The sequence below is a fragment of the Miniopterus schreibersii genome (genome assembly GCF_964146895.1).
Source record: "Miniopterus schreibersii genome assembly, chromosome: 7".
NCBI lineage: Eukaryota > Metazoa > Chordata > Mammalia > Chiroptera > Miniopteridae > Miniopterus > Miniopterus schreibersii.
The window spans coordinates 328,566-354,564 of NC_138108.1; the positions used below are offsets into that span (position 1 = coordinate 328,566).

At 46.4% G+C, this 25,999-nt stretch overlaps 2 protein-coding genes across 4 annotated transcripts in view; one reads left to right on the forward strand and one right to left on the reverse strand.

Moving 5' to 3' along the window:
• Positions 1-1,225: 1,225 nt before the first annotated feature.
• On the reverse strand, positions 1,226-25,979 carry SEPTIN2 (septin 2). Of its 2 annotated transcripts, none has more exons than XM_081142375.1 (12): positions 25,747-25,979; positions 20,268-20,297; positions 18,957-19,077; positions 13,796-13,882; positions 12,907-13,030; positions 11,748-12,000; positions 9,559-9,660; positions 9,040-9,185; positions 7,494-7,577; positions 6,370-6,427; positions 4,338-4,440; positions 1,226-3,233 (listed from the first exon to the last, which is right to left on the reverse strand). In XM_081142375.1, the coding sequence occupies exons 2-11, from the start codon at positions 20,274-20,276 to the stop codon at positions 4,339-4,341; spliced, it is 1,086 nt and encodes a 361-aa protein (XP_080998501.1). In that variant the 5' UTR covers positions 20,277-20,297; positions 25,747-25,979; the 3' UTR covers positions 1,226-3,233; position 4,338. The 2 variants fall into 2 exon arrangements, with proteins under 2 accessions (XP_080998501.1, XP_080998500.1); XM_081142374.1 differs by lacking the exon at positions 25,747-25,979 and adding an exon at positions 25,422-25,517.
• The window catches only part of HDLBP (high density lipoprotein binding protein), a 52,162-nt gene continuing 51,730 nt past the window's right edge, over positions 25,568-25,999 (forward strand). Inside the window, exon 1 of one of the 2 annotated variants that reach the window (XM_081142369.1) lies at positions 25,568-25,772. The gene's annotated coding sequence lies outside the window, so the exon portion shown is untranslated. Of the gene's footprint in view, positions 25,788-25,999 lie in introns of both variants that reach the window. The other variant, XM_081142370.1, reaches the window with a different exon arrangement.

Consider the following 25,999-nt stretch of genomic DNA (forward strand, 5'->3'; position numbering starts at 1 on the left):
CACACGCCCCTTGTCTTTCCAGGGCCTCGGTGAGCCGCGCGCCCTCCAGGCCTCGCCCCACGCGCCCTCCGAACTGGGTGTGGTTCTGCCCCCAGCGGCCGCACAGGCCAAGGCCGCCGAGGTTAACCCAAAACCGACTGGGGTCGTCCTCCAGGAGACTTCTCCAGTGCTCCCGACCCGAGGCACGCCCGGCCCGTTTCCCAAAAGCCCAGGTGGGAGTAGGTGCCACTCCCAGTAGGGCGGCCTCACGTCCCAAGCTGGGAAGAGACCCCTCCCTCCTGTCCCCCAAGCCCTGCGCCGCCCCTCGGGATTTACATCGGCCCCGGCCACACCACCGCCGGCCCCCGCGCCAGGACCGAGCGGCTGTCCTAGCTGCCCCCAGGGTGACGCAAAGCTACCGTTAGGCCCCCGACAGGTGCACAGCGCCAGGGGGACGGCGACCTGGAGCCCGGTCAGGGGACCGGGTACCCCGCGGGGCTGCCGCGCATGCTGGCGATTGCGGGGACGGGCAGGAGGCAGCGGAGCGCAGGGCATGGGGACCGCAAGGCGCTGCAGGGAGCTTCACCGCCCAGGGATGGGAGGGAGTCCAGGCTGTCCCGGGTGGTCCGCGGCGTGGGCAGGGGGGCTCCAGACTTCCGCATCAGCCTTACAGGCCATTGTCTTAAAAATTTCTAATTGTAGAGCAACTTTCCTTACCGATCTTAGTAATATTTAGTAACGTATTTCTTCTATTTGTCATTCCAGGTATTTGTAGCTGCTGCCAGTGAGATCTTTTCCCACTAAAAATCTTTAAAACCTTTTTGACTTTAGAGAAACATCGATTAGTTGTCCCACTGACTGATGCATTCATTGGTTGACTTTTGCACGTACCCCGACCAGGAATCAAGCCTGCAGCCCCCGCGCATCAGGAGGATGCTCTAACAACTGCACTACCCGGCCAGAGCGCTAGTAAAATTCCTTACTAGTGAGTCGACATCATTGAACTCTCACTAGTGCTAATTTTTTTCAGACATGCTTTCACTTTAAGTGATCGGGTCACCTGTAAATAATTCCTTTCCAGTCTTTATGGCCCTTTCCTTTGGGATGGGATCGCCAAAACAAAGTTGTTGGGTGCTGATGCTATTGGTGCAAATAACCTGACTTTAGACACGTTTGAAGGGCTTTGAACCTTTCCCAGAAGACCTGACCCCTTTCCCTAGGAAAGAACCAATAATGAGAAATACTCTCTTTAACCTCCAAACAATAGTACTTTATTGATGAAAGGTTAGTTTCAATGGATATAAAATGGCTGTGTAAAATGTTTTCAAAGTACGTTTCTATAGGTAAAGAGTATTGCTTAGTAAAAAAAAAACAATTAGCAAAACTATTTAGGCTTGGGCACAAAAGAAAAAAGATTTAAAAGTGTAAAGCTGTAGGTCCACTCATCCCACATAACCATTACTAGGGGGCAGCCAGCCCCAAGAAGGAGTTTTATTCATATACACAGGACTTACACAGACCACTTGCAAATGTCCCCCTGCCTCCCTTTACACAGCTTTTACCAGCAGTTAAATGCCAAAATAACCCAAGTAATTGGCCTTGGAGGTTCTCTCAAACCATGGAACACTTTCTGTTAAAAACTTTGCACAATGTGCCTAAACCTAAAGCTTCTGAACTTCCACAACTGCTAACCGTGAGGGGTCAAGTTCTGTAGCACACTTCTGTAACTAACATTTTGACATGTTATTTTTTGGCCAAAACACTCTCCTCCATCCTCGGATAAAGCATTTTCTTTACTTTAACCCCTCCTGTTAAGAGCAAAATGAAAATAGTGAACGAGCACCTGCTCCCTCCAGATCTCCTTTCATCTGTCACTTTCTCAACTTCAGAAGAAATGTAGGAAAAAAGCAGGCCAGGCCCTGGAGCATCAGCACCCTCTGAGTGCGTGCCAGACAGTGAGGGATGGAGACATGCCAGGAGGGAAGGGAAGGGTCAAGGCCACAGAGCACAGGAAACCCCCTGAAGCCGCTCTGACTGGCAGCACCTGCAGCCAGCCCACGTGTACATGTGAAATGCTCTTTGCTTACACGATTGATGGGGAGATTTGTGTGACACACAATGAAGGAAACGGCGATGGCCGTGAACAGGCGAGACAGTGTGCACATAAAAAAATGAGCACTGCAATTTGCCTCCCAACAGAAAGTCATTAAAAAAAGAAACAAAGGAAAGTCAAATCAGGAAAACCCGAATGGCACTTTGCTTCATGGGGCTGAGACTTCAGGGCCTGTGACAGGTCTGGGTTTGGTACCCACCCACCAAAGGATCCCAATTTCCACTCCTGAGGCAGATCTTCTACACCTGCAGTTACAGAAATATATTAAAGTGCAGTATAAAAATACAAAAGGTCAGTTTCTGAAGAGATCAACTGCTAATATTCCTGGAAAAGTTGTTTTTTAATTAGTGGAGTAAAAAGAGTTTACCAACTCTCATTGTGTTGGTAAGAATCTTAGTTGCAATACGAAAACTGGAGCTATGGGTACTCTTTTTCCATAGCAGAGTACGACCAGTATTAGTGAGAACACTACAAAAAGTGGCTGTGGCAAGTTCTCTCTGCCCAGTGGTTTAAAAAATGACCTAGTATAAGAATCCTGAAACTTCTAAAATTTACCCCTAAAAGCCTGTTTTTAAAAGGAAGCTATTTAAGTATAAGGATATATCTCATTAGATAATTCCACTTTTTCACTTAGGAACAAGTGAGTTAACGGTGCTGTATCGTAGCAGCAATACTGGTCTTAGGTGTTGTGCTCAAACAGAAGCAAGGCAGGGAAGCACCTCCACGTGGTGCTCAGGTTAAGTAAAAGGCCCTGCTGTACCTTCTATGTCACTAGGTCCATGTCTCTATACCACTCAGGAACATCCGGGGAAAATATGAATGTTCTAGAAACAAATCAAGAGTGCTCCTCCACGACCAGCCACACCGTGTTAGCTGACTGAGCCCTGGAAATCCATTCTAACATTTGTGGTTGGTTAGTGGAAGAAAATGCAAAGTTCACGCACAAACTATAAAGTCTACCCTAGTAATGAATACAAATGCTAAAAGCACTTCATATAAAAGAACACATCAAAAGATTTTTAAAAAATTAAATTCTTGGGCCACAGGCACTGTAAGATGTGGATGGTCACCTCTCCAACAATTTCTTGAAAACACAGAGCTGTTTTACTCCTCCGGAATGTTTTATCTTGCAAAGTGTTTTCTGGAAAAACAAAACACAACACATTTAAATGGGAGGGATGCAATGCTCGCTGCTTTGACCATCAACTTTAACAGCATTATTTTTCTGTATAACAAAGAACACAAATTGAGCAGAAGGTGGTTGGCCTCATTTGACCACAGAGTTAGCAAAATCAAAACATCATTTATGAGGCTCTGGGAAATTGGGAGGACTGCAAAACTGAAAAGAAACAAAACTATAAATCAGTTTTATATACCTAAAGTAGACCCAATGAGCCACATGAGGGCAGGAGCCCTATTTGGTGACCACTGCCCCCAGTATGCTCCTCTAGGTCCATCTTTCATTACCTGTCCGTCTGTCATGGAGGATTCCGACAGGTGGACTCTGGGCTTCTTGCCTTCTATCTTATCAATTCTGCAATGTATCACCTAAGTCCGTCACTCCTGTCATCACATTCCTCCCTCTTTTCATCAACGCCCTCACACCTCTACAGGGAGGTCCCTAAAGTGCACTGCAGATGCCTGCACTCTCCCTGCCACGTCACTTCTCTCCCAGACCTGGGCCAGCTCAGACTGTGTTGTCTCTCTTCTAAGGACAGCAATTGCCTCCATCCAACTCCACGTGACTATCTCCTTTCTCTCAGGGTGATGCAGCAGCAGCCACTAAACAGCTCTGAATGCCCACCTGTCCACAGGACACAGTGATTCACAGTGACCATGGGTTGGAGCAGAGCTGTGGTGAGAACAGGGAGGCTAGCAACCTCTGTCAGGGTAACCCTGCCCACCTGGCGTAATTCACCTGTCTTGCCAACTTTGTTTCTGGCCTGCATAAGCTGTTAAACACTTTAAAAATTCTCTTTGAAGAAATGTTTTCAGCTTTAATGAACTTACAACCCTAACTAATAAAAGTTACTTTAATATACCGGTTTTCCTCTATTGTTAAATATCTTTGTAAGCTTAGAAAACAGAGAAAGTCTTTCCTAGACAGGAGAGGTGGTGGTTCCCTTCTCCTTGAGGCCAGCAACGACAGAGCTTCCACACACCAAACATAAGGCTTGAGGAGGCAGCAGCACCCGCCCTCACGTGCGGGCAGAATTAGTAACAAAGCTACTCCCAGGCTCACTACCTCACACGTGGTGCCCATGAACCGTGCCGTCCCCGTCTCCGCCCTGCATCTGCAGCTGCATCTGTGCCTGCATCCTGGCGATCATCTCCTGCATGCGGCGGAGCTGTGGGCACAAGACAGGGACACGTCACTGGGTGCAAGGTCGCTATCCTTTTTTTTTTAATGTTTTTATTGATTTCAGAGAAAGGAAGGGAAAGCGGGAGAGAAACAGAAACATCAATGATGAGAGAGGTCACTGATGGGCTCCCTCCGGCACGCCCCAGAACGGGGGATTGAGCCCGCAACCTGGGCATGTGCCCCAACTGGGAATGGAACCCAGACCTCCTGGATCCTAGGCTGATGCTCACTGCTGAGCCACGCTGGCCAGGCTGTCCCTTATTCTTTTTTTTTTCTTTTTTAAAAATATATCTTTATTGATTTCAGAGAGAGGAAGGAGAGAGAGAGAGAGAGAGAGAATATCAGTTATGAGACAGTCACTGATCGGCTGCTGCCCGCAACCCGGGCATGTGCCCTGACCAGGAATCGAACCCCAATCTCCTGGATCCTAGGTCGATGCTCAACCGCTGAGCCACGCCCAGCTGGGCTGTCCCTTATTCTTTATGGGTGTCCTGGGGGGCATCACTTGTATGCTTTCTCAACACAGGACAAAGAGTTAACCAAAAAAAAACTCTTACAAAACAGTAAAACAAGTAACTACTCAACAGAAAACTGAGCAAATAATAATATGTGATTCAACTATGAAACAGAAATGATTAACAAACAGAAATAAAGACGAGAGGAGAGGTTTTTTAAGCCTAAAAGGTGGGAAAGAGACTGAGGCTACCCAGTGGAGAATGTGAGTCCCGATAGCCCTATCCATTCTACCACTGTGGTTTCTATGTGCTGAAAAGATCTCGATTTGCAACAATTTTAAAACATTTACACCTAAAATTCCTTCAGGTAACATTTTCTTTTTTTAGAAGTATTTTTATTGATTTCTTTGGAGAGAGAAAGGGAGGAGAGAGAGAAACGACGTGAGAGCAAAACATCGACTGGCTGTCTCCTACACACCCACTACCAGGGTTGGAGCCAAAACCTGGGCATGTGCCCTGAAAACTGAACAGGTAACCTTTTGGTGGGCAGGATGTTGCCTAACCAGCTGAGCCACACCAGTCAGGGCTTGGTTATGTCTTAAACATCTAAATATTAGCTCTATATTGGATTAATTTGGCCAAAGAAACCAGCCTTATTTTTCGTTTCCAAAAGGCTGCCTGTCCTGGATTATTTACTGAGTACGTCTGGACCCCACAACTCTACAGATCTCACAGCAGCTGTCAGAGCACAATCCTACCCTTCCAACCTAGCTCCTGACATGCACTGAGTCAGCCCCCACACTTGGACCAATCTCTCAGGGTGACTGCCGCTCTGACTCTCCATAACCAGCAAAGCCAGCCTCTTCTCGTTAGTCCATTTCCCACAGCTTCCTGTGTTTCCCCTGCTTAGTCTTCAAAACAAACATTACAATTATCTTATCAACCTCTCCCCTCAAAGTAAAAACTTGGCAAGCACACCCAACTCTGCTGGAATCACATTAAATTTAGAGATTAATTTAAACAAAATTGTGATCTTTGTAGTCAGCATCCTAAAAAGTTGTCTCTCTTAAGTTTTTGAAAATGGTCCGTTTTCTAGTTTCTTTCCCCATATCAGTCCTACATATTTCTTCGTAAGTTTTTGCTAATGGTTTGTGAATGGCAGTGTCTCACTGTATTTTCTGATCAGTTATTACTGATGTACAGGAAAGCAGATCTGTGAACATATTACAAGATTAGTCATGTTACTAATTTCTCACTGCTTCCAAGTTTTTTCATTAAGTTGCTACTGGAGGTGAGATAATACATGTAAAACAAGAGGCACGTTGTTACGTAGAGCTGTGTATAAAGCACATTAGCTACGTGAAATATGTTCCTTCTTAAAAATGAGGAAAACTGCAATAAGCTGGTTACGAGCAGTATTCTCTGATGTAAGCTGAGCAGCGTCAGACTCCCCAACTCACCTCAGCTTCCTTCTCCAGCAAGATCTGGTCTTTATTCACGTCGTCGTTTTCCACTTTCCTGTGAGTTGGAAGGAATTACAATTATGACACTGCAACAAATGTAAGTTGGTTAACTGATGACAGGTAACCAAAATACCATTACACTTTGTTTCTGAGAAACGCATCTACTTAGAATTACACATACTTATCACTTTTCTAACGACATGAAGAAATAAGGGTGAAAGAACATGAGATGGAAAATTCAAGAGAAACTCTGAGCTGGGGTGACACACCCGACTTTACCTACTCAAAATACAGAAGCTCCTTTCTCAAGAACACTCTCTTCTGAGTTATTCTTTATGAACATGGACTGACCATCACACTGAACCTAAGGAACAGGCTCTCGGTCTAAGCAGAGGGGGGAGGACAGAGGCCCCAGCTCATGAGGACACAGCTTCTCAGGCGCGAGGCTGGCCCGGGCCACTGCATGCTTGTCTGCTCCTCAGTGGGATCTCCTTGTTGCCTCTACCTTTCTTAATGTCTAGTCACCACATAAGAATAAAGCAAACTTCAATGTACACCTTGTATACATATGCACAGATCCACCACATCTTACAGTGTATTTCAGTGAACTATAACAGAAAATTCTTTTCATGAATGACGTGTATCATTTATTAAGTTCTATGCGTACATGTGGTTTTATCAGGTGTGTATTAGGTCTCAAATGAAAACCCATCAGGATGGGAAAACGGAAGAGCCGAGTGAGGGCGGCCATGTGCGTTTCTGAGGAGTAGACCTGCTGCTCCCGACCCTAACCTTAGTGGGCGCACTGCACTTTCTTAATGGCAGGTGAGTCTGTCCTCATTTACAGACAGACTGACACTTAAGAAGGCACCCAACACATGTCTCCGGTCTTTCCATCTAAAGCTGTTCTGTTCATGCAGATGATTAAAGCTGCTTTTAACAGGCTAAAAAGGGCACAATTTGATTAAATTAGCAACAAGTAACTTAGAATAGCTCGAGAAGGAAACCAAATCATGTTGCTTCGAGGTCAAGAAAGAAGAGCTAGACACATACAGGGGGACAGCAGTGTAACTTGGGGTGAAAATGTGGACAGAGAGGGATAGTCTGACTTGAGTAGTGACCTGCCGCCTCTTTTGAGCCTCTCAGAACGGAAGTTCTCGTAATGAAGGTCCTGGGTCACCTCCTGGAGGTCCTGCATATGAGTGCTGGAAAAGAAAAGAACACACCAAGCTGGGCTCCACGCGCGTGCCATTTCCATGGAGAAAACCACCAATCACGGACACGAAAGAACCCCTGGGACTAAAACCCCACTTATTACCTGGTAAATTGAGCACAAAGTTGATGGAATTTGGGGATAAAGCTATGGAAGTGTCTACAGAGGTGTATCTCCTTGCTACCATAGTAAATGCGAAGGACACCCACCCAGCAGGGCCAGGTTAAGAGTCCCACCACGGGGCCTCTTCCACAGGCACGGGCAAACTCTGCACGAGACCATCATCCCTGGACCGGGCCAGATGCACAGAGACACTAGGAGATTTTTAGATAAACGGTGTCTGAAACAGAACACACTTTTCTGCAAGTACTTCTAGAAAGCATGCAATTCAAGTATTCAGGACTTAAGCTTAAAATTTATATACCAGAGAGTTAATTAGCTTAAGCTATGGAGAGAAGCACAAAATGAAGGGTCAACATTGAAGAAACAGAACTTGGAATCTTGTAATCACTGTATAAAACATTCCTGGGTTTTGGGCCGAGTTTTTACAATATGTAAGCACTCAAGGAGCAGAAATATGACATGCCTGTCACTCAGGATCCAGGGAACGGACTGAGTGATGGCAAAAGAGTAGCCGGCTTTCCCTCATTCTCAGAAACATGCAACTGACGCTAAAGTGACCCCTTCAGCCTCCACCTGACAGGATCATGACAGCCACGAATGCATCCCTGAGGGGGCTGAATGTACTTTAAATGTCTTACATGGGGATTGCACTACGCTTAATAGACCTTGAATGGTAAATTAAGTGGAATTTTTAGTGACTTTAATTCACTAAAATTGCTAAAACCAAGCGAGACACACGTGGCATGTAGAGCAATTTCTGGTTGCTCGGTGTATCTATATCAGCCACTGTTTGAACTCTTCCCATTGAAGAGGGATCAGATTTTAGCAGTGCTCTTTCTTTTAGCCTCTGCATTCAGGGGCAACAGCATTACATGTATAAATGTAGAATCTATTTTTAGAGGAAACACTGTTTTTGTGGTAAGGGCTATTCTGGCTGCTAGAACTCAATCGAGGAATCTCCACGCTAGAGTGGGGTGACCCTGAGAGCACCTGAGGCTGACCAGCAGTGGCAGTGGCAGGGCATCCCAGGTGGCCCCCAAGGCAGATCCAACAAGGTCCTCCCTGGAGCAGGAGGCAACCCATGCTGGGTGTGGCCACCTCAGTTTAAATCTAGTCTACTTTTAGCCTCAAATGAGGCACTAGGGATCAGTGAGGGAGAGTGTACTGCGCTACAGGTCACAGGTGGAGCTGTTCAGATCATTCCAGAGGGCCCGCCGGTGGGGGCCTTCTGCATCATGCTGTGGCAGCACACTGCAGGCACAGTGCAGGCCCTGTGCACACCCACGCTCTCTGTGCTGGGCTCTGCCAAGGGGGGCGCACGGGCATCTTACATGAGCATTGTCCTCAGCTTCAGAAAGTCGTTGTGCTCCGGGTTCTCCACCTCCACGACACCCCACGGATACAAGCGGCCGCGGACCTTCTTGCCTTTGGCTTCAATCAGCTGATTGGACCCAACCACAGAGAACGGGATACTGGCCTAGAAAGAGACCCAAGGTTTGACCAGCTCCACACAGGGATCCCCACGCTCACTGAGAACACGGGAGCAGCAAAGAGGAGACACCTGGCTGCTACCCCAGGGTTACTTGGAAAGCTAATGGTGCACGCTGTACTTGGAAGTGGAAGACATATTCCACACGGGACCAACTGTAGGAAAACAAATCAACGTGCAATTAAGACTTCTAAAGCCTTACAGAGCCAGCTGGGTCACCATACACTTAAAGCAAGCCTACCCAGACAATTTCTCAGTCAAGGCTCCAGGACAGGCCTGTGCTGGTCTCCGTCTGAGGGCGGCAGCAGGGGCAGGGCAGTGCGGCAGCAGGGGCAGGGCAGTGCCTGCGCCTGGGGCTCACCTTGAGGAGCCGGGTCTGTTCTTTGAAATCCTCGTCCTCATCAGACTCTGCGTCGGGCAGGTGGTAGATCTTGATGTTATGCTCTTCGATTTCATCCAGAATCTGAGGCAAAGCCAGGAGCAATGCTAGCCAACCACACAGACTTCAGTCAAGCCTAACTCTACAGTTTGGACGCTTCTTATGCTGACAACCCAAGGGAAGAGAGAGCGTGAGCCAAGCCAACAGGGAACACCCACTGCTCCCGGACCGGTTGTGTGTTTTTGGTTAATCCTCACCAGAGGATATATACTTTTTCCACTGATTTTTTGGGGGGGGTGGCTGGGGGACATCGATGTGAGACAGACACATGGAATAGTTGCCTCCCGTATGCACCCTGACCCAGGCCACGGACTGAACCTGCAACCCAGGTCCATGGCCTTGACCAGGAATTGAACCCGAGGACTGAAGCACTGAGCCAAAATGGCCAGGGCTGAATTTGTTCTTAAGGTGACTTTTGGCCTCGCCATGACCAGAGACTGTCCAATGAACACACTGTCTGTGGCAGGACAGGTGAGGGCAAGTTAAAGGGATTAAGGAGAGGAAGCCGGACCATAGAGCAAGGAGAGCGGGAGAGCATGAGGTTCCTTTACGTCAAGGAGGAACACACCTGGAAGAAACCAGATAAGGAGCAGGGCGAGACAAGGCCCAAGATAAAAGAGATCAGCGTTCAAAATATTTAAATTCATTTCAGAGTTTGAAACCAGCCCTAAGTGTCTGGATATAGGATAGATATAGAGCATGCTACCCAGACACCCCCTCCCCTGCCTCTGAAATGAATGTAACACCTACTGAAGGTGAAGTTCCCTTAAGCAGGAATTGCTAAAATGCTGACTAGCATAAAAATACTGAAGCTTTCAGGGGATCCTCCAAGGGCCCGAATATTTCCTAAAAGACTGGTGGTCACCTGAGACGGTAAAGGAAACAGCTGAAAAATGTGAGTACATACAATTCAGAAACTCTGCTACAGAAAAGACAGCCTGAAAAATGTGAACACGCAAGTAAGACGGTGACATAAGAGTTACCGCTTAAAAACAAGAGTAAGTCAATGAAAAGAGAGGTGAGGCTCTGAAACCTAAGAGAATGCAGCCGAGGGCATGGAGCACGGGGACCAACCCCGCACCAGCAACCCGGACGAAACACGTGACAAAAACTGGTGGCACACCAGGAGTGCTGCGGAGACAACATGCTCACTGGCTGCTTCTGGAGCAAGTCTGTTTTGAGGGAAATTTAGCCATCTTTTAAGTATTTAAATATGCATCAATTTCCTTTCTGAGAACTTGCCTTTACAACTGACAGACGATAGGTGGACCCCAGTTCACCACATACACTCTTCTGAGTGCCTACCGCATGCCAGGTCCTGTTCCAAACTCTTGGAAATCATAAGCAAGCAAAGATTCCCGCTGTGAGGGACCGAGGGGTGGGTGGGAAGACCCAGAAACACCCTGAAGAAACAATGTGCATGCCGAGATAAGGGCGAGGGGCATGCTGTCTGTGTGGGGGGAGTTCTTAGAAAGTCAAGTGGCAAAGTCACACGTACGACATAATCTTATTCTGTAAAAACAAACACATAAAGAGACCATGTTTTGGAAGGACAGATACCTGTTAACAGTGGTGGTTTCTGTGGATAATTAAAGGAACTCCTATTTGTAGAATATGGCGTATGAGCTTGGACTTTCTCAATAAGCATACAAATAGGTGTGTAATTTAAAACAGGGAAGTGAAGCTCTATGGGAGAACAGGGACCACGGTCAGCGCAGGGGCTGCTGGGAGGCGGGAGGCACAAAGGCAGGAGGACTAACCACTTCTGGCAACCTCTAGAGCCAAAGGCAAGCCCCTCAGGCCTTCTGACACCAGACTGTGAGCATTAGTACACGTTCCCAGGTGAGTGTGGGGGGTGGAGTGTTTAGATGGAACAAAGAGCAACAGGGAGACGACCCCCGTTCACACTGTTACCCAGAGAATGGCGGGGCAGCTGCATGCCAGCCACCTTTTAAACACTGAAGGGATGTGCACCTAAGATGAGTTTTGAGAAACAGTAGTAATTTGATACTTCTGTGAAGACAAAATACTAAAAAGTTACAGTGTAAGGTGTTGGTTAAAGCCACCCCACCCCTCCATCTCACTCTGTTACAGGGCTCCCCGTCACTCACCCTTTTCTTCAAGCGCTCCCGCTCCTTCAGAGTGAGAGTGTCTGCTTTCGCAATGACAGGCACGATATTGACCTTGTTGTGTATCGCCTTCATAAACGCGACATCTAAGGGCTTCAATCCGTGTCCAAAGGGCGAGATGAAGTAGAAGCAGCAGTGCACCCTGTTGTCCACAATGTGACGTCGGTTCAGGCCGCTCTCATCATGCAGGTACCGCTCGAACTGTTCGTCGATGTAGGAGATGATGGTCTTGAAGCTGAGACACACACACGAGGATCATGGGTACAAAAGGCAGGCAGGCCAGCCCTAACTTCAGAGACAAAACAAGTTTCCTTTCCCCTGTGCCTTACCTACCAAATAGAATTCTGTAACTCATCTGTAAGACAGAAGTGGGAACTGATTCAACCTTTTGGCAAAAGGGAGATCTCTGGAAACTGTGCCAGCGCTAAGGGTCGGGGGTAAAGTCAGAATGGAAGAGGTCACAAGAGCCTGTGATGACTGAGTGGAGAGCCTGGGCTGCCAATGCGCCCAAGGGCATGGTGGCAGCAGCAGAACACAGGCGAGAGCAGGTGGTGGAGACGGGCAGCAGCGCAGCCCTGACGCCAAGGTTTACCTGCAAGAGGGCAGCTCCCGAGGAAGGAGAGAGGCCTCCCCACCCTACCTATCTATTGCTGGGCACTGGTGCGTCCTGCTCCCGGGAAGGACTGGGGTCTCTGTACATGAGCTGGGATTCTCGGCAGGGTCCTAGGAAGTCTGCTCTCATCTACTTGTGCATTTCCCTGTTTGAGCAAATGCCAGTGAGCAGCCATTCTCAGGCACTAGGTCTTGAGTGACTGAGAGGTTCAATTTCCTCAAATATGGAGAGGAACACTGGACCCCAATATCACGTCCACTGGCTGAGACTCAAATCAAGACAGAGGGTTGACTATGCCATCTCAAATCTCACTAGGATGTTCTTAGAGGAAAACATGTATTCTCTGTGAAATTCCTTATTTTAAATGTCATAATTAATGTGCCTTAAACAGTCCCATTATTTTACCTTATCCAGCTACTCCACACCCAATAATCACTCTTCAACACCACACATTTAAATACAGCAGAACAGGTGTGAACACATGCACAGCCTTCAGCACTTCTGGTGTCGTCCCTACAGGGTGCCTACCAGTCCCTGCAGTTGATGGCATCACCATAGCCGGGTGTGTCCACCACTGTCAGGCGCAGCTTGACCCCTCGCTCTTCAATTTCAACAGTTGAAGCCTCGATTTGGACTGTTCTTTCAATTTTCTCTAAAAAAGAAACTCAGTAAGAGTACATGCCTTAACATCGAGCTGGTTTGCAAAAATAAATGACCTGTTAGTTACTTTCTTATTGTCATCAAACAAGTGACTTGAAAGTCACTACTTCTCTGTGAGGAAGGTTTTCAGAAAGTAACATGAGGATTATGTACAAATTATCTCAGAACCAACAAGGGAAATGTTGAAGCTAAGACTAAAGGACTGCCTGGGAAGGTAAAAATACCAATAAGGAAATTATATTTTCCTGGGACAAAAAAAACAATTTATGAATTCCTTTAAAAGCTGAATAAAAAAATGCCTGTGACAGGGCTATATGTCTTTGTTGTGGCAGCCCAGGCCCTAAGCTCTGTGAACAGTCAATTCACTCAACCAGCATTTACGGACAATGGTGTCCTGCGATGGAACACTCAGACCCCTCACCCCACCTCCAGTCACCTATGGTCACACAGCTTTCCCACAAGAGGTAAGGCTGTCACTTGGTCCTCCCATCATACACAAAACACAGGCAGGAACTATTTATGACACACTACAGACAAAAAACTCGGAGGAAGGATCCATAGATATGCACTCAGCCTACAACCTGAACCCAAGGACATAGGTGCAACATCCCTTTCCCTACCTAAATGTCGTCTTCCTTGGATTTACATCAGAACAAAAGCAAAAACTACTCAAGGGTCAGGCATCAAACATTAATCATGCACTCTTTAGCAACGTTCATGTCAAGCTACACTTACGAGAGTGTAGGAACTTTTATACCTGCAGCTCCAGGTATGATTCTTTCTGGGTAGAGATCCGTCAGGAACAGGCTGTTTATGAGAGTTGATTTCCCTAGACCCGATTCACCTTTAAATAAAAAGCACATTGTCATATTATCAGAATGACACTGTCACGTTATCTGGATGACTGTCTGCCAAGGGTTTATGCTAGGCCTGGCACTGGGCTAAGTGTCCACCGTTCTCTGGATTCCGTACGATCACCACAAATTTGGTACAACTCTCCCAATTCACTGATGGGGAGATGGGTGCTCACAGGCCAGTCACCCACCCAGAGCAGGGCCTCAATGTAAATTCAGTTTGTAGGGCTCCAAAATTCATGCACGGTAAGATCAGAAATATGATTTCATCTCTTCACAAATGTGTAGAATGGACTTTGGAGGGGTCCCTGTTTGATAAGTAGAATGCAAAGTAGGTTTTCAATCATGAGTTTGCCAATCATTTAATGTATCACATTTTCAGAAAACCGAACACATCTCCTGACCAATGTCGAGAGCATGCACCTCCCAAGCTGTGGGAATGGGAAACAGGAAACCCCGAGACCCTGTGTACTTTACCTTCTGCAATTCCCCCTCCCCACTTCCTGTTTTAAACACCTCTGTGTCCCAATACTGGCAACTGCCTATGTCCGGCAACTTCCCTCTTCACACTGCTGAGTATAACGTGACCAATTTGGGCAACATGTATTCACTACAGTATTTTATGAGTTAAGAATCTCCTTCAACTACGTATTCTGAATATTTTAAATTTAACTTCAAAGAGATGCAAAATACCAAAAATTAAATCTTGTATCTGAAGGAAGCATGAACAGATTCCACCACTTTGCAGTAGGTTATCACCTAGGGCATAACTGTGCATGGGAAGTGCTTTGGGACTCGGTGCCTGGCTGTCTCCTAGGCACCTGGGTTTGAACCTCCCCTGCCGAGTCCCGCAGGATGTGGAAGGAGCACCCACGTTTTAAAAATCACTGTTGGTGAGACAATCAGGAACAAAAGAGTGAATGTGAAATGTGCAAACATGTAAATTAGGACTGCACTTTAATTACACTCCTATTTTTGCAGATGCAAAGGAATATCAAAAGGGCAAAACCAGACTCACGTGTAGAACATGTCCCGGTACAGGAGAATAAATGTGACCAAATGTGTACCGCCATCCAGCTGTCCTTGCAATGAACTTTCCAGCAATCCCCTACATCTTTACACACCTGAAGGGGGTCTGACCAACATGTGCTAAGTCCTTTCTGAGTCCCTGGCACAGGTCTGGGTGCTGGGACACAACAGCAAACAGGACAGAAAGTCCCTGCTCTGTGGAACTTTGCAGTCCAGTGGGGCAGACAACTAAGTCACTATCACCAGCTGACCTGTGACAGTGGAAAGGGGACTATCATGAAGACATCTGAGAAAAAGTGTCAGAACAGAATCAGCCTCTTTTAAAAAGGCAGTCCTAAAACCCTGGTGGCTGATTCTAAATTCTGAATCTTAATTTTAAGGGTGTGATTATTTCACTTGGGATAGCTTTGGGGTAACATCTACAAATAATCTACTAACTCAGAACATGATGCTGTCCTTGAGCTGAATTCTGAGAGTGCGTAGCTCTGCTCTGTTCCACTGTCACTAATCTCTCTCCTCTAGGGGGTAGTTTCTCAAATAGGTGCCTTTAAATGGGGAAAACACACAAGAGATTTGGACCAGTGTAAACGCATCACTGTCCAAAACTTTTACACAAAACATATGAAGTCCACAATCTTAATTTAGTTAACCTGTAATAATAGTGACAGCAAAAGACTGGTTGGCGTGGTGGTCTTCAAAATTTATAAAATGGCTCGTTTGCACCCATTAGAAGGAAATACACAGCATCAGGCACAAGGTGGCGCCACAACATGAAAAATATGCAATGGTGAGAAAAGTGGGGCTTGCTTTTACAATACAACTTCGATCCCATCAGGCGAACAGTCAGAGGCTTCAGATTTTAATCTGAGGCTCTATTTATTTTTTAATCCTCACTGGAGGATGTCTTTACTGATTTTAGAGAGAGGAAGGGAAAGAGAGAGAGAAACATTGATTGGCTGCCTCCCATACGTGCCCAACTAATGACTGAATCTGCAACCTAGGCATGTGACGTGACCTGGAATCAAACCAGCCACCTTTTGGTATACAGGATGACACGCCAACCAACTGTGCACCACTCAGCCAGGGCTGAGGTTTTCCTTTCCAAACCTGGGCTAAAAAACAAGCAAACAAACAAACAAACACTTAGGCCAAGTTGGGAATGCCAGGAAATAAAGTGCTTCCTAGCCTGGGGGAGTTTTTATTCACATTTACTTTTGATTCTAATCAACACAAGAAACTGTTTCCTCCACGTGTAACACCAGCCTTTCCTGAAGGCCTCAGTGTAAGTGGTCAGCTTTTCTGCCCAAACAACTCCTGTCACGTGCAGAACTCCTGAACCTACAGTTACATCGGCATATTTGCTTAAAGCGTTTTGTTTTCTCAGTTTCACTCTAATGCTCTTGTGAATTTGGTCACACTGAGCATCCTACTGACTTTCTACCAGGTAACATATTTGGCAATAAACTATACATACATATATATTTTAACCTTTATCCGAAGAAAGGGAACTTTAGTTCCGGGCAAGGAGTGGGTCCCGCTGGCCGAATTTAAATGCTGACGGAACTTAAATGCCATCTTTTAAAGGTTAAATACTCCGAAACCTAAGCATATACGTTCTTTTTTACAGGCAAAAGGAAAGAAACCACTATTTGTACAGTTGATCCTGGAAAATATATGGAGTTTGTATGATGCTGTCTTTTAAATGCCGTCTTTTAAAGGTTAAATGTATCTTCATTGATTTCAGAGAGAGGAAGGAAGAGGGAGAGAAAGAAACATCAATGATGAGAGTCTTTGATCAGCTGCCTCCTGCACGCCCCCTACTGGGGATCAAGCCCACAACCCAGGCATGTGCCCTGACCAGGAATCGAACCAAGATCTCCTGGATCCTGGGTCGATGCTCAACCGCTGAGCCACGCTGGCCAGGCATACCAAGTTGCACTGGCCAGGAATCGAACCCGGGCCTCCCGCGTGGCACGTGAGAATTTCACTGAACCAATCCTTACTATATTTTTAATCTTGCTTTTCTTATAAATTGAGCCACCATCCCACGATTGTGGGAGACTAATAACTTGATATAAGTTATCATCAACTGTCACCATTTGAGCAGACCCTTCAGCAGCATGGTCATCACACACTCTTATGGATGACCTGCCACCAGCTTCCTCCTTTGATGTCTATAAACAACTTGTTTGCGATTTCAAATTCCTTGCAGATTGCTGCCCAAACATCTGTGGTCTTTCGTTTCCATATGCTTTGGCATTTTGTGAGGTTTCTCATTTCCTTAGAAGTCTACCAAAATTTTTAAAAACTACATTTTTCCAATAACCCCCGACTTACAAGTTGGGTGTATTGGGATTTTCCTGATACACCTTTTTCTTGAGCTGCTAATAGTTACAATAAAAAAGTTGAGGATTTTTGGTTAACTTTCTGGTTGTGTTCCACTACCCAGCTTAACCGTTACCCCCCCACTTCACTGATTGTGTATGGTTTACATGTATCTCAAATATAGTTACAGGCACTCATTTAAACAGGACAGTTGGATTAGTTTTGACAACAGGATACACTCTGATAAACTCCACTCAAGATACAGTATCTCCCTACCACTCAAGAGTTACCCTCCTAGCCCCTACCGTGTGCAGACATCAATCTGCTTTCACTCCACATTGGTTTTGACTATTCAACAACTTCACATTCTCCAGCTCATTCACGCCTTCTGTCTGGCTGCTTTTGCTCAGCATAATTAGCTTCTGGGATTACTCTGTGCTGCTGACCCACCAACAGTCCAAGTCTGTTTCCTGAGCCATGTTTTACCCCCTGGGTCCACAATTCATTGGCCTGCCCTCCTGCTGCTAGACACCGATCCTTCCTTTTACTTTGCTGTGTCCACTGACATACAATTAACAACATAGTTGTGTTCAAGTCCGTCACTTTGCTACATTTTTTCTATTTGTCTCATCTCCTCTTTTCTCCTGCTTTCTTTTGGATTGAGCACTTTTTAATATTGTATTTTTATCAAAGCCAGTGGCTTTTAGCCAAATCTATAGTTCATAGCAGAAAGCTAAGCTTGTTACGGTCCTGCAGAAACAATATATGTTATAACCCATGAAAAAATATACCCGATAACAGAAAAAAATCAAGTAACCATTCAATTTCAAAGGACTTTAAATAATAATTTAAAAAAACTTGTACAGTAATTATTACTTGTTTAAAATACATCCACTACAAAAATGTAAGGAGTTTTTTTTTGAGTATTAAAGAAACATACTTCTAATTAAACATTTGTATTAGTTATCTATTAAGATGTAACAAATTACTATAAAATTCAGCAGCCTAAACCAACAATAAACATTTATTATCATCTCACTGTTTGGTCAGGAATTTTGGATTGTCTACAGTGAGTGGTTATAGCTTGGGGGGGGGCTCTCATGCAGTAATAGTGAACGTTAGCCAAGATGGCTGTAACCACAGGCTTAGCTGAGGCTGGAGGATGTTTCTGAAACAGGTCACTACATGGCTATGGAAGGCCTTAGCTCCTTGCCATGTGGGACTTTGCTACAAGGCTGCTTGAGTGTCTTCCTAACATGGTGGCTGGCTGCCCCTAGAGTGAGCCAGAAGGCAAGGTACGGCACAGTATCTTTGTGACCCAGTCTCGAAGTCACACACCTTCCTTTCTGCAATGACCTACTGGCGACACAGGTAAGCCCTATCTATCACTGTGGGAGGGGACTAGAAAGCTGCATGAACACCAGGAGGAAAGGATCACTGGGCAACACTGTGGAGGCTGGCTGCCATGATGAATACGAGCTATCACTACATATAAATAAATGACAGAAAAATTGTAATTTTACTCTCAAGCAAAATTTTCTAAAGAATTCCTCCCCCTCCCCACCAAATTCCCAAGTTATTTGATTCTGCCAACAAAGGAATAAAGGAATTCCCTTTGACTTTATAGGTCATGCTATTATCACAACCGCAGGTTGGGAAGGCAGCTAGCCACATATTTAATAAGCTTGAAAGTAAAAGTTAATTTCTTACCGACCACCATCAGCGTGAACTCAAAACCTTTTTTCACTGATTTTCGGTGAACTTGATTAGGAAGATTTGCAAATCCAACATAGCCAGGAGTTTCTGGATTTATAAATTGAGTTGGTTGTTGCTAAAATAAGGTTTTACAAAAAAAATAAAATACCTTATCAGTTGCTTATAAGATATAATCAAGCTGTGACAAACATAGGCGTTATTAGTTCTCATGAATTAAATATAAATATACACAGTACATAAGTAACACTTTCAAAAAGTCACTTCTATCAAAAACTAATGGTATTCACTTAAAAACATTATTAAAAAGAAAAACCAACCCAGTATTATTTCATACCTATCTGCTGACCTAAAATTACATTTCCATTAAGCAATTAAACAACGCATAAAAAGATAAATGTATTAGGTGTGATGCATCTGTGTAAAGTATCCAGGAAATAGTCATCCCCCTTGTTATAGTCCTAGCTCCACGGAACAAGTCACAACTTAGGAGTGGGATATTGAATCTTTACCTTCAAAGACCAAGACAAAGAAGACTGAGAATGAGATACAGCTGATAATGCTAAGTGTCAATATTCCCTGACAGATGGACACCTGATAAGGACAGGTGGTCATGGGATACAGTAAAGCTATAGAACTGGGCACTGGCACACTATAAATGGGAGGAAATCAAGACATCGATTTATTTATTTTCTAAACGTATATTCACATGTGCACACGAGTAGTAAGAACATTTATAAGACATCAGTGGTTATTTCTGGGTGACAGAATTATGGGTAACTTTTATCTTCTTACTGGTATTCCACAGTAATACTTGTATAAAAAGCAAAACTAGCATGATGCTTATGCATCAGATACTAATACCCCAAATTCAAAAACAAAAGGCAAAAAGAAATAACCACCTTGCAATTTCAACAAGTTCTACTCTCCTCGACAAGTCTTTTAGAAGTAATTTATTTAGAGGCTCTGCGCTAATCTGCAAGAGGTAATATAAGCCAATTTATCATGTCGAAGAGCCCCATCAATTTCATCATGATAAATTAGAATTTTAAATTATTATTTGATTAATCTGTTGGGAATGACTGTCAACAGACGCTAAATGGATTGTTCTTGATGTATTTACAAACAAGAAACTGAAAATCTGGAGGGAAAATCTCAAAGCTTTTTAGGACAATTAAATTAGAACTTTGCCTTAAAGAATCAAATAGATCAGTTGTATTAAAAATGAGTCATAAATTTTGACTGTAAACAGTTTGAGAACATAAAGCAGTTCCTCCTCACACTGTAGATACAGGAGCATGTTCTTACCTTAGACATCTTCAGTGAAGTTCAGCCAATCTGTAAAAACATACACATGTCTCCATAAAGCATACACCTATTTAACTCAGGATGAACTGACATGAAAAAGACTTGCTTACACATAAGGCATCAACGGCTTGTTTTCACTCAGCTTCTCAATTACATCAACTACTTCCCCAGAAATAACATCTCATTATAAAGACAAATTAGATGAGTAATTAGTTCATGAAAGCAGCAATACAGACCTATGTACAATGTATACAACATTCCATATTTTCAAGAATATTCAGACTTTCTTTCATAATGAGTACATTTCAGGCCTATGGTCACAGTCACACCAGGAGAAGGCAAGCTTCTCGACCTCTGCAACTGGGCTGGGTCTCCTCCTCTCTTTGAACCTTTTCAACGAGAAAGGGGTGGCAGCTGTGGGAGACTCCCAGTGCTCCTGAGAACATCTTGACACTGGGGCACACAGAGCAATGTGAACTATATTTATAAGCAAACTGAAAGGACTGAAGGCACTTGAGCGTTTGAGAAATGTGAGTTTAGAGTTATGTGGAATTTTAATGAAAGTTTTAGAAGCCCTGAAACTTTGGGAAATGTTTGGGGCCTAACTTTTTTGGCAACAAAGAGATATGGAGTCAAATTTTATTCCCTCTGGAGTTTAGAAACTTTATTAGAAAGCTTCTTTCAATTTCCTGCCCCCTATTACTCTGAAACCTTAACATTCCTAAATACTACAGGCTAAGTTTCCCTTCCAACCACCTCTGAAGAAATGAGGCCCCTGCACCCTCATGTACTGTTTAGTTAACCAAGGTTAAGACAGGATTCGCAAGCCTTAACTCTATGGTATTGTGTCACAGAACAGCTATACTCCTGGTGCTCCTTTTCAGCGGCCCACTGGAAGCCCTACTCTCACCTGTCTGGATGAATGAGGGGGAAAGGAGGAGGAGGGTCAGATTAATACTTATATGCAGTCCATAAACTACGTATTTCTTGCTAGGACACATCATCACTAAGGGTGGGAAGGGGGAGTACTGGGTGAAGCCTAGCCCTCAAAGTAAGGACTACTGATAAGGAGCAGGTGAAGCTGGACCTAGATTGTCCAAAGTGCTTTCAGCCTAGGTGGTGGAATTAAGGTAGGAGTAAAGAAAGTGGGAATGCTGGGCAAGAGCAGCAGATGAACTAGAGAAAAGCAGCTGCTGGATTATGGTAAAGCCCTCACTTGATGTTTCCATTAGACTTGGTTCTGAATTTTTTCGTGCCTCTTCAGCATCTACACACGAGTTTCTCCTGTAATTTGCTCAAAGAGCCATGCTTCAGGTACATTTCTAGAATCTAACTGCCAGCAAATATTTCACCAAGAATTTTGGCATTTACGTTAATCAGACAGACCTACAGCTAGCTCACTTTTTCTTAGGTTTCCACCTGGGTTTATTAAAGTTGTGCTGTCTCCATAAAATAAACTGGCAGTGCTTCCCTCTCTTAAGTAGTGTCTTACATGACACTGGCATTATCTGTTCGGGGTTGGATGGAATTCAGCTCTAATTCTGTCTAGTCTTGGCCCCTTTTCATTGGTAGAACTTTACTGGGCTGTTCAGTAGTATTTGTTTTAGTAAGGTTTTCCAATAGTTGGTTCCCTCAGATTTTCAAATGTGTGGCCGTCTTGATACACGTAGTCTCCCGTGCCTGTGATTATATCTTCTTTTCCATATGTATTTGTTTTTCTTCTTACTGGGCCATCTAAGGAATTTGTTTCAAAGAACCAGCTCCTGGATTTATTCACCCTTCTATTGAGTTATTTTGTTCATTTCTTTCTTCTTTTAAAATGACTTTTAGAGAGAGAGTGGGAGAAGAACGTCTAGAGCGAAACATGGATCAGCCACCTCCTGCACACCCCCTACCAGGAATCGAGCCTGCAACCTGGGCACGTGCCCTGACCAGGAATCCAACTGGGAACCTTTTGGTGCACGGGACCACACCCTACCAACTGAGCAATACTGGCCAGGGCCATTTAAAAATTGATTGATTTTAGAGAGAGAAAGGCGGGGTGAAAGTAGGAGTGGAGAGAGAGACATCAATTTGTTGTTCCACTTATTCTTATGCATTCATTGGCTGTTTCTTGTATGTGCCCTGACTGAGGATTGAACCTGCAACCTTGGTGTATTGGGACAATGCTCTAACCAATTAAGCCACCCCACCAGGGTTCCCACCTCCCTGTTTTAATAGAGCTTGATTTGTAAACAGCTACTATAAAACTCTCTCTTAAAAGTTGCTTAAGTTTTCTTCACCGCAGTTACATAATTTTTAAAAATTCTGATTGCTTTTTTTTATGCCAAGGGTGGGGAATGTTGGGCCTGTGGGCCCTATATGGCCCAAGAAATCATTTGGTCTGGCTCTGCCAAGGCAACCGCAGGCGGCACTCGAAATTCAATAAATCTAGGAGCTTTTATCATACATAGATTTTAATCCTCACCCAAGAATTTTTTTCCCCATTGCTTTTCAGCCGGGGGGGACGGGGACGGGGACGGGGGACGGACGACGACAACTGACGACACACATGACATCGATGTGAGAGAGACCTGGAACACTTCAGCCCATGGGCCCACGCTCTAACCACTGCGCCAAACCAGCTAGGGCCATTGGATGATAACTTTGCATGGCCTGAGAATGATGTTATATCTGAATGGCCCGTGGCAGAAAAAAAGGTTCCCCACCCTTGCTTTATGCTATTGACTGAATCACCTGGTTTTCAGTGAGATCCATACCAAATTGAAGCACTGTGATTAATTTTAACTTGGGTGCGGACCAATTGGATCCCCCAAACCTCAAAAATGCAGTCAAGTGAAAGTTTTATTCATCACGTTGTGTTCAACCTAGCATTGTAGATGCTATAACTTGTTTAATTTTTTTTTTCCTCCTTGATTGATGGCTTCCTTTTTCCACAAAGTAATACTCTAACCCAAACACACAGAGGAAACCAACTTTTCCAAAACAAAGGATGAAAAAGAGATGGGTAAAACTGGAGTCTTGGCAATAGAAACATACCTTGCTGGTTGGCACTTATATTGGTGGACTACCTATAACAACCATTTTTTGGCATGTTACTCTTCTATTTATATATGTCATCCCAGTCCACAAAACGACCCTGCAATGTAGGACCTGGAAGATTCGTACTCCCTTGTCCAGAGCCCATAGAATGTTCTGGCATTGATTCTTTGGATTTGAAGAAGGTACATGTACAATACACCATGTAACACCCTCAATAACATCTGGGGAAGCACCCCACAATCAAATGCATTTTATGTAGTGACATGTATGATCACTAGCAAAAAATGGGATAAATTTGAACTATATAAACGGATTCAACTCAATGAGTTTTGGTGTCCCCTCCCTCTGGAAAAACAACAAAAGCTTTCTTTTTCAGCAGTTTGTCTTTTGAGTTGGGTGTAAAAAGCAACCTGAATCACACTTATGAATGGTGAGAGGAAGGTTTCCCCTCACCCCCCTCGGTCACCCTGCTAGTTCAGGAGCAAATATGACCCAATCGAAAAGCCTTTTTCTCTACTCTGGGCTGCGGTGCTGGGTGAGAGAAAGATAGGCAGTGGAAAGAAATACCAGAATACCCTTTATAGTCGAGATTATGGCCAAGATTGGACAAAGCAGCACACACAGCAAGTTAGGATGCTGGGTGGTGCAAAGAAAGCCTGCGTCACAACTACCACAAATGGAAGCCATGAAGCTCCAACTACAAACACCAGAAAGGCGGCACGACCCCTTACACCACCGCGTCTGTCGGCATGGTGGTGTGGCTGCTTTGGAACATTAAGTTTATCCTGAGGAATTATAACAACTCGAGTCGTTCAGGAAATATCTGGGCCTGCCCGGTGTGGCCCTGTGTCAGAGCTGCCGCCCTTGGACCAAAGGGTCTCAAGTTCGACTCCTGGTCAAGGGCATGTACCTCAGTTGCAGGTTCGTCACCTGCGGGAGTGGTAGGCAACCAATGGATATGTCCCTCTCACTTCGATGTTTCTCCCCCCCCCCCCCCACTTTCTAAAAAAATAAAAAGTAAATGGGTGAAATATCCTCTGGTGAGGATTAAAAAAATAGAAATATTTGAGAACTCACTCCACGGGGGTCACTGTGCTAGGCAACAGGTAAGGGTGACTAAATACACATCCCCTACCCCTCACAGGACTCCGCTGTCTACGGGACAACCGCTGTCAGGGTGACAAAGGCCAACACCTACTGCAGCCGGAGGAAATCTACCCGTCCCAGTCCTGACTCCCAGAAATGGTGCTGGACACGCACGAGCACAGGAGGTAGCCGGGTTTCAGACGTAAGAAAGGGTTTGGGCCACAGCCAAAGCTGAGAACGACCACAGCAGTTTGAGCCGGCTCCGCGTGGCTGGGTCACGTGTCTCGGAGGGGAGACGAGGTTAGGGTGGTAAACTGCAAAAAAAACGTCGAAAAGCAAACGGTGGCCAGGCCCTGCGGGTCCCGGGGCCCGCGCGAGAGCCGGGGCTTCACGGAAACAAGGGCAGCCGCAGGCCGGCCTCCTCGCCTCAGGCCCTGCACGGGGCAGGGGCTCCCGTCCCCGCCCGATACCTGCGGCCAGGGGCCGCCCGCAGTCAAAGGGGCGGCGCGGCCTCCTGCAGGCCTCCCTGCCAGGAGCTGGCGGCACGGCGCGTCCCCGTCGGGGCGGCAACAGGACGGCCACACGACAAAAGCGCCCGACAGGCCACGACCCGCAATCTGCCCTCCCCGCCCCGGACCCCCCCCCGGACCCCGACTGCAGGTCCGGCACCCAGGCCGACCACCGAGGCCGTCCCACGGACGACCCCGCACGGCAAGCGAGGGGTCACTCGGGTTCTCCCGGGACACACCCCGCCGCTTCCGCCGGAAGGCTCCCGGGGGGCGGGGGCCCGGGGAAAGGACGGAGGGGCGCGGAGGGGAGGACGGGGGAGGGCCCGCGGAGGACCGGGGGAGGGGCGCGAGCGCGGGCGGCCCAGGCCCCCGCCCCTCCCCCACACCGCGCGGCCGCCCCGGCCCGCGCCCCCCGGGACTGCCCACTGCCGCCCCGAGCGCGCCCCCTGCCCCTTTTGTGTCGGCCCGCAGCCCGCACCCCGGCGGCAGCGGCGGAGACCCACGGCGAGACACTCACCGCCGAGGAGCGAGGGCAGGACAGGACCGACCACCGCGCCGCGGATCCACCCAGCGCCCGCCGTCCGCTCGCGCCCGCCCCGCGGCCAAGCGGATCGCGTCAGCACGTCGCCCCGCCCCCTTGCCAACGCTTTCCGCCCCTCCCCCACGCGCCGGCGTCTGAGTGCGCAGGCGCGGGCCGGTCCGCGCTTTCCGCCTCTGCGCAGGCGCCGTGCCCCTCCCACGGCGGTTGGCCATATAGACGCTGGGGGTGGGGGGGAGGTCAAGCGTAGCCTCTTCTCCTTTACCAAGATGGCGGCTTGTCCCTGTTTCGCCACAGTTCCCACCTTGTGAGCCTGATCTCCTTACGCTGGTAAGACTGGAACAGGTAACGTGATACTTCGTCTGTGGGTAACTAGAGTGGGGGGAAAGGAGTTTCTTTAGAAGGAGCTAAGTGGCTGCTGAGGAGAAGAGAGGCTTTCGGGGGAGGGCAGGTGTCGGTAAGAGTGCGGAGCGACCGCAGCGAGGGGCGCCTTCGCCTCTGGTCCTCTCCTCCGGGAAGATGGCGGCAGCACCGAGCTGCGAGCGCTGGAGCGGGGC

Bases quoted from the DNA above. Each gene is read 5' to 3' on its own strand.
- SEPTIN2 (XM_081142375.1), bottom strand. The intron at 13,031-13,795 runs GTATAAAAGTTC...TTTCTTTTTTAG, and splicing joins AATCATACCTGGAGCTGCAG to AGAAAATTGAAAGAACAGTC. The intron at 7,578-9,039 runs GTAAGATGCCCG...TTTCTTTTCCAG, and splicing joins AAGCTGAGGACAATGCTCAT to CACTCATATGCAGGACCTCC.